General features: G+C 40.6%; 1 protein-coding gene across 9 annotated transcripts in view; it reads left to right on the forward strand.

The window, feature by feature from the left end:
* Positions 1–13,763, forward strand: part of phactr4a (phosphatase and actin regulator 4a) — a 34,991-nt gene extending 21,228 nt beyond the window's left edge. For 7 of the 9 annotated variants that reach the window (XM_032580212.1, XM_032580213.1, XM_032580214.1 and 4 more), the window contains 9 exons: positions 5,249–5,383; positions 5,780–6,350; positions 7,093–7,328; positions 8,167–8,338; positions 8,544–8,599; positions 10,839–10,900; positions 10,984–11,121; positions 12,076–12,152; positions 13,031–13,763. In XM_032580212.1, coding sequence (XP_032436103.1) covers positions 5,249–5,383; positions 5,780–6,350; positions 7,093–7,328; positions 8,167–8,338; positions 8,544–8,599; positions 10,839–10,900; positions 10,984–11,121; positions 12,076–12,152; positions 13,031–13,046 — 1,463 coding nt within the window. In that variant the 3' untranslated portion in view covers positions 13,047–13,763. The remainder of the gene's footprint in view (positions 1–5,248; positions 5,384–5,779; positions 6,351–7,092; positions 7,329–8,166; positions 8,339–8,543; positions 8,600–10,838; positions 10,901–10,983; positions 11,122–12,075; positions 12,153–13,030) is intronic. The other 2 variants (XM_032580217.1, XM_032580218.1) reach the window with 1 other exon arrangement.
* Positions 13,764–14,402: the final 639 nt, after the last annotated feature.

Consider the following 14,402-nt stretch of genomic DNA (forward strand, 5'->3'; position numbering starts at 1 on the left):
TCTATTTGTACAAAATGTTACTGAAGGTTAGTTTTGGTATGACTGATGAAACTGTTGGTGGTGGAGGAAATATTCCTTGAAAGTAAACACACAGTTGTTGACAGCAGAATACACCTGAATCGACTAATTTCAGTGTAATGTAAATATTCAGCATCCTGTGGTGGAATGTGCTCATGAGTAAATCCTGTTGCTCCTTAACCAGCTCAGTAAAACAGACCTAATGTTTGTGGGAGAAACAGGATAACTCTTTTAGTAATTACTCAGCCCTCCTTTGGTTGCAGTCAGCATAAACAGTGGTTTCTGTTATCTGCAGACTGAGATAAATACTCAGGGGGAACCTTGGAGTGTTGTTCCCCACAGAGCTGCGTTGGCTCCACCACATTCTTCAGATGTTTCCTGTTTATTTCTTGAGCTTGTTCAGGATGGCATTTCAGAAATTCTTTAAATGAGTAAATATGTAAAAATAGATTTGGATGTAGAAACAAGTATACACGGAAACAGTTATATAAAATAATCAATTATAGACAACCCAAAAACAAAATTTGTTTTAATTGATTTTTTTCACTTTTATTTGCCTTTTTGGAATGCCACTCTGCTGCAAATCAGCTGTTTCAGGAAATTCTCACCTTAACAGGAAAGTCAACTTAACAGCGCGTCTTACACAAGCTTAAGTTAGATTTTGATTTTGATCATTAACTCTTCTCCTGCTTGAGAGGTTGTTCAGATATAGGTAGAGGTGGATAGGTAAGATACAGCACAACAGAGTAAGTGCTCCAATACAGGTCACAGATGTAGCTTTAGACTGATTGGTTCAGAGAAAGGCTAAAAGAAATTAGAATTCAATAAAATAAATAGAAAACAGAAAAAAAATGATTGAGTAACTTGGAGAAAGTTAGACAGAGGGACAAATTAAAATAAGAATATCCTGATGAACCAAAACTATTCACATTAGGGCTGTTGTAAACATTTGTTTTAGCTATCAAGTATTCTATCAAGTATTCTGACGATTAATCGAGTAATTGAATAAAAAAATTCGATAAAATATTGGTAAATAGAGCAGTATAACTATCAGATATCAAAATCGGCCCAATTTTTTATATTTGAGCATCTCTAGCAATTACTTTTCAGTAGTTTAGAAAATCAACCTGTAACAACAATAGCTCACCTTTTATGTTTACCTGGACAAAAATTATACAAAAATCTGAAATTATATTCAATTTAATAATAAAGAGCCATGATAACAAAGACATTTGTAAACAAAAATGTTAATACTCCAGTTTTTAGTTTATATGTTTATCTTCAGTCAATTTAATAGACGAACTCTCACTTTGTCCAGCCATGTATAGCTTTTGTGTCCATGGGAACGACTGGATTTGGTTACTGTGTCGCACACAGAAACATAGCTATCTGCCGCCACGATGCACTCTACCACCCATTTGTTGCGACCAGTATGGAGGTAAATTTATTTTTGCTGTGTTTTGTTTATCCACTCCACTTGTATAAATACACCTGCCGCACTCTTCACCGTCGTTCACTCTCAACCAGCCTCCATGCAGTTGCTGCGGCAGAAGAAATGCTTCTGTACTCCAGGCATCTCCCTAGTCAGTTTGCGAAGGCTTATTGATCCCCCGAAAAAAACGCTAAAAACTCGGACATTATCATCAATCAATGAAAGCCCCCTGGACCAAACTTGAAAATTAGACATTATGCTGCTAACACTTAGCTTTCGTCAACAACTCATAGGCAGAAGAATGAGCGTTGTGCAACGCAAATAATGACCCGGCTGAACAAGGTGCTAAATAATAAAACAAAATTTAACAAAGCTTCAAGGCAGATAATTTACCTCGAGAAATTTTAATAAACAAGGTGCTCAAATCGTTTGAGGAATCATTACAGCCCTAATTCACATCCCTCACATTAACGATTTTTCACTCAGACAGGAAGTTTGTTTGTAGGATAATAAACCTACATCAAAGGAATTTGTTTTAAAAACTCACCTTCTGAATAATAAATGGACAAATCTTTTGCTCTTTTACAGCAACCAAGCCCTTCCCTATAACTGCTGAGCTGTTTTTATTTTGGGGGTGGGGGGGTTGCATGTTTTCACTGCTATTGATAATTTATCTTTGCTGATGAGCTTGTTATGTACTTCAGGATGGAAGCCGTCTTTGCCATCACCCAAATCTTTTGTCCCTTTCACAGGCTGTCAGATTCCAGTTGAGGCTCTTGCTGGGCCGTTTTTCATTGCTTCCAGTCAGAGGAAACGTGGTAAAATTAAGATCACTGTCACCTACAAGACTCTCCTGGTTTTTAGATGGCATTTTTTCTAACCTGCTTTAATTTAAAACTGACAGTGAGCTAAAGATTAGGGTGATGGTCCATCACTTGAAGTTAGAGCTCACCACCAAAGTTAAATTTTCAAAAAGTCCTGTGGAAACATGAAGAAAACTGACAGAACTGGTATTAATTAACATATAGCAGTAGTTTAGCACTAGACCAGATTTTTATGGAGGGAAAAACAGACATGGAAATGACTCACTACTTTCAAAACAACTTTTAAACCGGTCTGAGCGTCTCTGGTCCTCCCCTTTAGGTATATTGTACACATTATGCTTTTGTATAGATGTATTTATCAGCCACTTTGTTAAAATACATATGTTTGTTTTTGGGGTGGGGGGTTTCCAGTTCACTGATCCTGCTGAGTTTTTCTGACTTATAAAAACCAACCAGCCTCCATCAGTGTTGCTGCTGGAGAGTTTTAGCCAGCATTCATACGTTTCCTCAGGCGTCAGTGAGCTGTTAGCGGGAGTCTCTCCTGATCAGGGGGTGCATAAAATGGTGAAAGAAAAATCTGACAGCCATTTGTCTCTTTGTCAGATGACTGGTGCAGACATGCAGGCATTTTCAACTTTACACACAGAGTAGCGCATCTCAGAGGGAACTAAACCATGTATGTTTGATATACAGGGTGGGCCATAAGTTTCCATACATAGAAAAAATAAACATTTTAGATTGGGCAACCGTTTTTATTTTTGTGGGACTCTGTAATCGCTGCACGTCTTGGACCACTTCGTGGTTGAGCTGCAACATTTCCAGTTTTCTGAAACTTGCAAATAAGTTTTGCCACAGTGTCGTGTGTGTGATGCTCGTTCCATGATTTCTGCTAAAGTTTTGTGCAACCATTTGTCTGCTTCCCGATTCAGCCATCAGTATAATTTCAATTGTTTGCTCTTTTGTCAAACACATTTTCTTCGGTATCTGAAATATAAAAGAAATATACATTTTGCATTCTTCCATGTATGGAAACTTATGGCCCACCCTGTAGAACCCAATAAAAATTAAATGCAATGAATAGGTCACTATCATTTTAAAAACGGATTATGATGACGTCTTTTGACAGAGACAACAAAAACGTCTCTTGTTACCTCTGCACCTGACTGAGCTGTGGCTGCTCTCATCCATCTGTTTGAGGCTACGTGCTCCAGCTTGTTTTACACCAGTAGAGTTTTTTCTTTAGGGCAGATGGAAACTGACTGGTGTCTTATTTTTAATATTGTTTGCCCCAGCTTGCCACAGCTGCTCGTTCTTGCAGCCCAGCCCGTTGTTGTTGGCTTGAAACTCACGCAGCCTCTGTCGCAGTGACACATTCCTCTGCCATTTGCTAGCAGCAGTTGCAATTTCACACATTTACAAATAGCAAGTAAGCGGTGCTGGCTGAGATTGTAGCATAACTTTCTCTGTGAGTTTTTCAATAAAAGGCAGCTGGATGTGTTTTGTTGCATCATGAAGGTGCTCCACTTCATCCAAAGTCCCTGTCCAGATCTGAACCAGGGTTGGAAGGATCAGGGATGGTCTGTAATAAATCAGTGTGAGACAAAGCATAGTGGGTTGAGACCCACAGGGTGACAATAACAGCCTGTTGGAGTGTTACTGTCAGCTGGCCGCGGGCTCGGCTTTAGCAGTCTTCAATTAATGTATCTAAAATTAAGGCCTTAAAATGTCTCCCCCCCCCTTTTTCAAAACATAACTTTATTATAAACAAATACTGCAAAGAAATGTCTTCAACATAAGTAATGTCAAACTAGAATAAATTAAACTAAATATTAAACAGGAATGATGGTATACAAATAATACAAAATATCATAGTTTTACTCAAAAGTCTTACAGTTTACAAAACAAATAACATGAAAAAAGTAAAGTTGGCTTTGAATACGTTAATCTCAGGTCTTATATTTTCCCCTCATATGACTATAATCTTGTATATTTTATGTAGATTTTTCTCGCAAGACTTTTCCATCAGTCAATAGTTTGAGTCACCTGCAGACATCTTCGTTGCGATGTGGGACTTGCGGTTAAAGTTGTCACTAACTAGCTAAGTTATCACTGAATTAGCTGCTAATTCACCCTTACTAGCTAGCTATGTTTTTTTTGTGTGTTTTTTTTTTTTTTTGCATCTATCATGGGTTAATTGCAAATTTATTGCCGGTTGGCTGGATGGTGTTCATCTTCAGCACTGGCTCAATTCTGTTACTAACCCATATGATGTTATTAGCCAAGCTTTCCTCTCTCGACATGACTAAAGCTCATCAAAACACAGACAGTGCTGCTACTGCTAGGACTGATCTAAGAGCAGCATTTGGTGTGACACAAACTCTGAAGTCGGACATTTTGTGGATTAAACATGATGGTCAGAGTCTGGCCTAGTGAAGAATTTTATGTCATCAAAGCTATTACTATGGAGGCAAATACAGCTGAAAGAAAAATGAGCAGAGCATGGAACCAAACAAGTGTAGAGACACAGAAGACTTTATGGTGACAAATGAGAAAAATACTAAGAGGAAATGTAATAATTAGAGTGTAACAAGATCTATAGTTAATCTCTCAAATCACCATCATACAAGTTACCTACAAAAGAAGTAATAAATAGTTATCATTAAATATTTACTACAAAACATTGGGATAAAACTTTATGTTCATATCATCCAGGCTTATTTACAAATATATATCAAATAAAATCCATGATATCCTATTGTACATTCCTGTTACAATTCAGGTCTTAAATTCTTAAAAGTCTTAAAAAATCTCAAAATTTGAGTTTCAGCAGGTTTCACTTGGTGATAGCTTGAGATAAGTGCGGTGCTCTGACACACAGGGTGTTTCCCATCCTCTGCTGCTGGTTTTTATGTTTATCTCCCAGCATGGAATGTAAGCCAGCCCCATCCCTGACGTCTCCACTCATTTCTGCCAGCTTCCTCCCTGAACAGGGCGCCTCAGGTCAGGCAGCCGTGCCCCTGGAGGGGCTCGGGACTTGAGCAGAGCCGGGCCGGCCTCTACCTCTCTCTGCCCGTGTACCTACGCCACAGGGCTGACCGGACCCGCTCAGGTACCGGGGCCGGACGCCCGAGCGGCTCGCCGGAGCCCGTCGACTTCATCCCGTCATCTGAGTGTTAACTCCATACATGCACCCGCTGATAATTCAGCTTTTTTTCCCCCCCTCTGGTTGAACTAATGTTTTCTACATAAAGAATGGCCTTGCATGGAAAACGCTAGAATGAAGTGAATGTCCTCGTTAATTGAGCTGTTGCCATGACGACCTGTGAACTGTGTAGCTCTTGAACAATCATCTCCTACTGACTCAGCTGTTTGTTCAGTAGTTTTGTTGCTTGTCGTCGTTGTACTAACCTCACCAGTTGCTTCTGCATCTTCACACCCTGAATGGTTCCCTTCACTTCTTCACACTTTAATTCTTGTTTTTTATTTTGCTTCTTTTTCTCCACAGCTGAGTTCTCTCAGGCCAGCGGCGGCTTGAACACCGTCATTGCTCCCGCTAAGCGCTCCCCACCAATCCCACCCAAAAGGACGACCCCCGTCAACAAGCACTACTCTGCAGACCCATCCCTCCCCACTCAGGTTCCTGAGCCGCCCTCTGTTAACCCCGCAGTGCCCCTTGCCGTCCCTAAAGGTGGAAGCAGTGAGGACAGGACGCCCATGACTGTCCCCCAGAGGATGGCGGAGGCCGCGCTCCCGCTGCCCGCCCACATACCCCCTTCTCCTCCCAGGGTGAAGTTGCTCCCTCCACCTCCTACCTCGTCTGCCGGGGCCGTTCCCGTCATCCAGACGGACCTCCCCACCCCGACCATGGAGCTGCCCGGCCAGCCTCCGGCCGTCCCGCTGCACATCCTGATCAAGAGAGCTCTGAACAGCCCTGGCGCAGTTCAGCCTAATCCTGAGGGATCCCAGAGGGCCCACTCACTGCTCTTTGAGCTTCCCCCAGAGGTCCCTGACGACCCTGAAGAGGCGCTGCTGAACTCGCGTCGCTCCCTCCCCGTCTTCATCGAACCTCTGAGGCTGTAAGTAACCGTCAATCTCACTGGTACCAGATGAAGATCTGGGTTTGAAATGGTTCTGGGTTTTTTATTTGAATAGATTTTTAAACAGCAAAGAAATTTATTGCAGAAACTGGACGTTTTTCTGAGTCAAATTAAAATGTTAATTTTCCATTTCATTAATTTTTTTTATTTCACTCTCTAGGTAATAAATATGAATAAATCAGGGTTTCCCCCAGCAAACCAGCTAAGCCTGGTGGTAGGAGCATTAGAGCCACCATCTAGCAACCTGCTGTGTCTTTGAGTTAATAATGTTTAAAGTTAACAGGAAATTTGAAAATATCATTAGGTAATTATGTGTTCCTGGAGGACATTTTTAGCCATGTCTAAACACCAGAATAAGGCAAACATAAAAAAATACACATAATGTAAAAATAATGTTTTTGAACTTCAGTTGTTTCATTCTAATTAAAGTGTCCAAACATTGTTTGGTCTTGTATTAATGGCTTGTCACTTTATTTCCTGAAGTTGTTAGCATGTAAACCAGTCAAGACAGGCAGTGGTTATGGAGTTCTGGTGAATAAAAAGGATTGGATGGTTAAAAGTAAAATCTGCAGAATGTGAGTTTATTATTAATCTGATTGGTTAGTTCTCAGAATAATCGATTACTAAAATAACCATACGTTTCAGTTCTAGTATGTGACATCTGTGAGAGTGGAAAGGGAATGGAAACGATCTTCAGCATGTGATGCTGTTGTCTTTCCAGACCAGAGGATGATGACTTTGACATGGAGGAAGAGCTGCAGAAGCTGAAAGCTCAGCGGATCCCCCAGCAGCCGGAGCTGGAACCCCGGAGCAGGAGGGGCCTGATCGGAGACCCCAGGGTCACAGCTATACCCGAACAGGGCGGCCACAAGGACGACTCAGACTCCGATGGGCCCATCCTCTACAAAGATGACGACAAGGAGGAGGAGGAGGACGACGATGAAGAAGGCCCTGCAAGTAAGCTGCACTGTTGCATTTAAAGGGGCAGCATCATGTTAAATCATCTTCATTGAGCTTTACATCATGTTATAATATTATTTCCTCATCAAAAATATACCTGGAGTGTTGCCTTGATTCTTTCATGCATGTTTGAAAAAAAAATCCTTTAATTTCTATGGCAACTATTCAGCTGTGCAAAATGACTGGGTGGACTTAGCCCCGCCTTCGAGGCGCAGCTCCTCCTCAGACCTGTAGTTTCCAAGCTTCCGAACTTCTTCCTCACAGAGCAGCCCTCTCTGACGATGCCCCCACTCAGCTCCTTCAGACTATCCAGCAGCAATTAGCAAACACTTGGTGGAACTTTGCCAGCAAATGTTAGTTTTCTGTTGCAGAAATACATGAACTTAGAGGAGCTGGTGGCACTGAATGTTTTTAAGGATGTTCTTACTGAGTTACAGAAGGAATCATCTATCTGGAAATGTTTTGACTGGGGAATCTTTTAATTAATTTATTTATGAAGATGTTAGTTTTTCTGTTAATCTCCATGTTCTTCCTCCAGTCTTGGTCAGGATTCTCTTGCAAAAGAGATTTTAAATGTCAATGTGGTGAAATAAAGGTTAAGTAAAACAAAGAGAAGCATTTTTAAAGAGACAGAGGCCCAATTTCAAGTAAAATTTAATTTACCGTAAGTTCATATTTGTAACAACTGAAGGTAACATAGTTACTTGTTTGTGCTATAAACTGACAGTATGTGCCTGGAAATCACATAATACTGCCCCTTTAAAGAAAAGCCTGTAATAGCCACGCCCGGCCTCCACCCCTGTCTGTATTAATACGGGGGTCTGGTGTCTGACAGGTGGGCTGGCGAGCCGTGTGAAGAGAAAAGACACGCTGGCTCTGAAGCTGGAGAGGCAGGAGAAGTATGAGCGAGAACAGAGGGAAGGCCAGGAGAACCAGGAGGGGATGAGCTGGAGCAACAGGGAGCAGTGGGTGGCTGTGAGGAACAAGATCGGCACCACGCTCACACGGTAAAACACACACACACACACACACACACCCCCCCACACACACACACGCCCACCTGCCTCCCCAACAAGACAGGATACCATCTGTTTTTCTACTCTCCTTCCTCCACCTCAGAGATGCACTGCACTAATGTTGCATTCTTCACTGACTTGACAGATGAACTGACTTCCTGTATGACTGATGGATAAATATGTTGCTTATCTTCAGGCGGCTGAGTCAGAGACCTACAGCGGAAGAGCTGGAGCAGAGAAACATTCTTCAAGGTGAGACTCACTTTGTCCGTCCTTCACATTACAGTTAAATATGTCATCTGCAGGAAAAGATCAGTTCCTCAATAACTTCTTAAGTTTCATAGTTTCATTTTTTCCTCCCAGTTTACCTTTCATTACCATTTTTTTGGTAATTTTAAGTACAAAAAAAATCTGAGTTCTTTCAATCAGTGAATTTATTAGTTCTGCTAAATAGTGACTGATAACACTCTTCGATGTGAAGGCTGTTACTAAGTGAAGGCAACTCAAAATGAGCTGTGTTCTTCGCCAGAGGGTCAGGATGTAACCACAAACACTTAAGAAGTCTGAAATTCATGTTTCTGAAATTAAAGCTTTAAGATGTCTTAAATTTATTACGGTAATATAATTTACATTGGGTTTAAATATGTTAATCAAAGGTCTTAAATTAGGAAAATCAGGACTATTTAATAGAGTTTCATTTTTCACTGGACATTTCTGTCTGGCAGAAGTGTGAATCACATGCCTACATTTGGAAACAAACTTCCAGAAAACTGTAAAACAGCTGAAACACTGACTTCTTTTAAATCTCAACTAAAAACCCACCTGTTTAGGATTGTATTTGAAATGTGATCAATTACAAATTTATTGATGGAACTTGACTTAATGCTTTGTTTTGATTATTGATTCTATATTGCATTGTGTTTCTGTGTTTGTAATGATGTAAAGCACTTTGAAATGCCTTGCTGCTGAAATGTGCTATACAAATAATATTTGATTGATTGATTGATTGATTTTAATTGCATTCTGCATCTGAGGTTACTTGAGACTAGCTGCTAATATACCCCAGCTAGCAAGTTATCCAGCTAGCTTTTTTCCTGTAGTATGGTCACAAAGCTAGGGTCAGTTTTGCTATGCTTGATTGGAATACAGTAGGATCCCCATATTTTTAATTTGTTTTTATCTTAAATGTCATACAAGGTGGCATCAAAAATATCTTAAGAAGTCTTAAATGTGACTTTCTGAAACCTGCAGATACTCCAGTATCTGTACATACATAAATCAGTTTCTAATATCACAAGTTGCTGTTTTCACCTTTTTAGTCAAGATAAAAAAAAGAAATCAAATTTTTAAATTTAATTAAACAGCTTACAAAGAAGTTTCCGATTTACTGTCAATAATTTAATGGTTTGATTTTTGTAAATAAAATGTGTATTAATCAAGAAAGCCATTTGAAACGTCAGCGTTGCTTTTAGAGGTTTGTAGTAAGACTGCGTTGACTTTTAATACTAAAGAAATGCTTTAATCAGTTTGAGTTGTAGTGAAAGAGACCATGAAGTGTACAAGTTATACACGAACGCCCTGGACTCCCATCAACACACCTGTGTGTGTTTGTGTGGACCTCCTCTTATTCACGACTCCGGTTTCACAGATTTTTCTGAGGAAAGTCAATTCCAATTTATTCCAATTTTTTCTCTGAGTATAGCTAAAATATTTGAAAGAAATTGCAGCTTGAGAATCTGAAATGCCTCAGAGCTGCTTGTCCCACTACTGGCTGCTGTTTCCAAAGCAGCCAATCCAGGACTGCCATTTCCTTTTCTTGCTGCTGATTGGTTGTTCATATTGAGTTGTACTTGATGTTTGAACTACTACAAAAGGGAATTACGAGTGTCTTTTGTTAAACTATGTTCCGACATCCAGATTTAATATAGGTGAAATAACTTGGAGCAATCCTACTTGACACTATTGTGGGTTTTTTTAGCATCGTTACGCTGAACTCCAGCGTCATTCCACTGCTTAAGAGTTGCTTCTCTTGCCCGGAGTTGATGCTGGGCGGGAAACAAAGTGTTTAAAGACTTGAACTGTGTGATGTCAGGTAGCATCAGGTAGAGCTCCAGTCAGGACAGGCACAGACAGGCTGTGGAGAAACGCAGCTGAAAGGAAAGTGCTGTTCTTCCCACAGGGAGGTTGGTGCTGAAATAACACGCATCTCTCATCATGTTTAGGAGAACGTTTAAAGCTGTTGGAAAAAGCTTCTGTAAAATCAAACTACTTCAAATACAGTTTGTTTAGTCATCAGAGTCCTGCTCCGAGTCAGGCTGAGCTCAGTCTCGGTGTCCATTTAGCTGGGATCAAAACAACATGGCTCCTTGTGCAGAGCTTGGCAGTGCTTAAAGAGCTCCATTATGGCAGCGGGTGGACGGCAGCTCAGGTGAAGCTTAGCTGACTGGCTGCTCTGTTTTCCCCTCTCATGAAACGTCTTCCCTTCCCACAGCCAAGAACGAAACGGATCGACGGCTGGAGCGATCCGAGATCAAACGGAGGCTCACCAGAAAGGTGGGGGACGTTCGGCGAGCGTACGTTCAGCTGGTATTCTCCTGAACTCGAGCCCTAAAACCTCCTTGTTCTTCTACGTTCAGCTGTCTCAGAGGCCCACGGTGGCTGAGCTGCAGGCCAGGAAGATCCTGCGTTTCCACGAAGACGTGGAGTCCACTCACGCCGAGGACTACGACCGGAGAGCCGACAAGCCGTGGACCAAACTCACTCCTGCTGACAAGGTGAGACCCTTGCAGTTCACAGCCGGTCGCTGCTGACAGAAGCCTTGTGTGACGGTCAGGTGTTCAGGAAGCAGCCACCTCATAGTCCGGTAGACTTGGTTCCATCGGGACCAAAACTACATTTATTCCATTTCCAGCTGCTGTGGTTCTCTCGCTCTGTTAAACCTCTGAAGAAAAAACTGAGCAAAACTGCCTTCTTCACAAAATGGAAACAAAAAGAGTAGTGTCAGATTGTAGTGTTGGAGGATTTCTCTCTGATAGAAGACCATGACCCATTTCTCCTGCTACCGCTAGACTAGTGGGTTTGTTTAGATTGTATTTACCCAGAATGCCCTGCGCTGTAGTTTGCTTCCTGCTTTTGGGACAGTTTCTGGTCCACATATCAGACTGTCCATGCATCCTTAAAAAGATTTAAAACTTCATGCATCTAAAATAAAGGCCTTGTAGGAAATGCAAATTGGCCTTAAATATAGTAATCATAGGTCTTAAAATTTGTCATAGCAAGACTATTGTTTTTTTTTTTTTTTCTTCAGGGGGCCGTGTGCAGACATCTGCATTTTGTGACTTGACACAGTTGAGGCTACCGCTAGCTGCTAAAAACCCTTGCTACCTAACTTTTTTGTGTCTATGATGGATAAGTGCAAACCTATTCCCAGTTGGCTGGATAATATTTATTTTCATCACTGTCTCACCTCTGTTGACAACTCCAATGAGGCTTTTTGCATTCTGTACAAACAAAAAACAACTTTTACGTTTGGCACCACGAGGCTTTGTGTGATGCTTGATTGCAGGATCATACTTCGATCCCTTATATATAAAGTTTTTTGGTCTTAAAGTTTATTCAATGTGACGTCTAAAAGCTCTTAAGTCTTAAATTTGACTTTGACCTGCATTGTGAAAAACAAGTGTTCAGAATCGTGTCCAGAAGGTTCTGATCCTGTGTGTCCCCTCCAGGCCGCCATCCGCAAGGAGCTCAACGAGTTCAAGAGCACAGAGATGGAGGTCCATGAAGAAAGCAAGATCTACACCCGGTGAGGCCGCCGCACACGCTGAGTATCAGTACTGTTGGCCTGGCTAAAGTATTCATACCTATGTGAACTTTTTCACCTTCTTACACAGCCTAGTGTTTTATTAGGATTAGATGTGACAGAGTAGCACAAAGTAGTTCATCATTGTGAAGTGGAGGGAACACAATACATGATTCTAGGTCGAGAGATTGAACTTAAAATGCTCCAAATCAGGGCTGTCCCTTCAGGACAAGTGGTTGATGCCAATGGAGACTTTATTTAGCTACAGACAAATTCTAATCTTACAATAGAAATATTGACTACAGCAAAAGTACCTGATAAGCAGGCTTTATGTATCACATTAATAAAGCTTTGCTGCCCCCAGATCTGATTTTAAAGAACTGATCAAATTTGGCTACATGCAAGAGTGGCCTAAATCTTGTTTTTATTGCTTAAAATTGATAAAAAATGTTTTATAAATTTCATTTGAGACCTTTAATAATTCACAAAATAAACCCCTTTTTTTAATGAGGCATACCTGCAAAACACTTAACGTTCTGGGTCTACAATAATTTACACATCCCTTTCTAACAAAATAAATAGTTTTACACACTTACTCAAAGTTATGTAACTTGGTTTATTATTGTATAGGTAAAATGAAAAGTTAGTATTTTGTTTCTTCTTTATTTCTCCCCCTCATCTTTTTGGGCCCATGAGACATTTTCTCTTGACATATTTTGTGACAAAAAAATTGTACACCTCAGATCTACTGTACATTACGAGTCGTTTTTCTTCCATGTCACAGTGATGTTCTGCTTTCTGTCGCATAAAATGTACTGAATCAGTGGAAGGTTTGGAGGAAACTCATGTTTACAGCTGTTTCCATGTGTGCCGTCCTGCAGATACCACCGGCCCTAGCTGCTCACATCATCATGTAAAGCACTTCTGAAGAAGCAGCAGCAGCTTGTCCCATTTCCTCCTGTAACCTGAAGATGGCGCCAACGCTACCTGAAGAGTCTCAGGATGGTGTTGGACTGTGGTGGAGTCTGCAGGAGACGGTGGGCCCGGTGGGCCCAGTGGGCGTTGCAATGGCTCAGTGACTGAACCAGAGGGGGTCCCTCACCATGAGCCGGTTCTGCCTTAACGCTCCTGAACACTGGTACCAGGCTGAGGCCAAACATGAGACTGGTTCAGAACCAGCCTCTGATTGACTGTTTTTGTTAATCACAATCCCATATCACTAGATGATTTTTGATAAGAGCACCTTATGCTTCCTAACGGGGTTGAATGAAAACTTAGCCTTTAATTCTTTGTTTATATTTGAGATTTTTGAAAGCAGGAAAATGTACATATTTTTCTCTTCCTGCCTGTTTTATGGTACTTTATATATGCTGCTCTATAGCGGATGCAGCTGTATGGAACAATAATGTAGATTTAATAAACTTTATATTGTAAACTACTGACTGGAAATGCTGACATGTTTTAATTGTTTAGTGTTTCTCTGATGTCATTTCTGAGCATTAAAGGTACGGATCCTTTTTCTTTTTTTGATACAGAGCCTGTAAGCTGTGTCGTCTGCAAACACTGAATAACTGATCGATCTGATTAGAAAATAAAAAAACAATGATTTATGAATGCTTCTTTCTGTTTCTATTATTTCTTTCGATTCTCTGGTGTTTTTTTGGAATATGCAGTTACCTGAGCTTGGCCACATGAGGGCAGTGTTGTATGAAGGACTATCACCAACCGAACTGTTGAAGTAAGAGGGCTTTTACAGGATTCAGTTTCAGAAAGTTCCTGATCTGTAAAAATGCAGAAAAAGAAAATACGACGTTGAAAAGGTATTTCTATTTCTATCTTTTATTCTGTGTAGAGACAGGAGCAGTACAGCTGGATTTTATATGGATTTTATCACAGTTATGTGGAAAATCAATATTTTCTAGACCTGGTGCTTCTGCTGTTAATCCATTTAAAGGAGTCGACAACAAAACACGAAGGAAAAATATTTAAAAAAAATTTAAGCCTTCATACCGTAACTTTCCACATAGAAATGCTACAAAACTCCAGCCACATAGGCAGAAATCAATTGCAAAATACCGCACCCTGGTGGACATCATAGGACACTGTCGGTTAAGTGTTATATATATTGATTATTCTAAATTCACAATTCATTCATATATATATATATATATATAATATTTCACAATGTAGCATATTATAATGTAATGCAGGACTACAGTTGGATTTACTGGGGTTTTTTTAAATAATTTTTTA

The sequence above is a fragment of the Xiphophorus hellerii genome, chromosome 13 (genome assembly GCF_003331165.1).
Source record: "Xiphophorus hellerii strain 12219 chromosome 13, Xiphophorus_hellerii-4.1, whole genome shotgun sequence".
Lineage (NCBI taxonomy): Eukaryota > Metazoa > Chordata > Actinopteri > Cyprinodontiformes > Poeciliidae > Xiphophorus > Xiphophorus hellerii.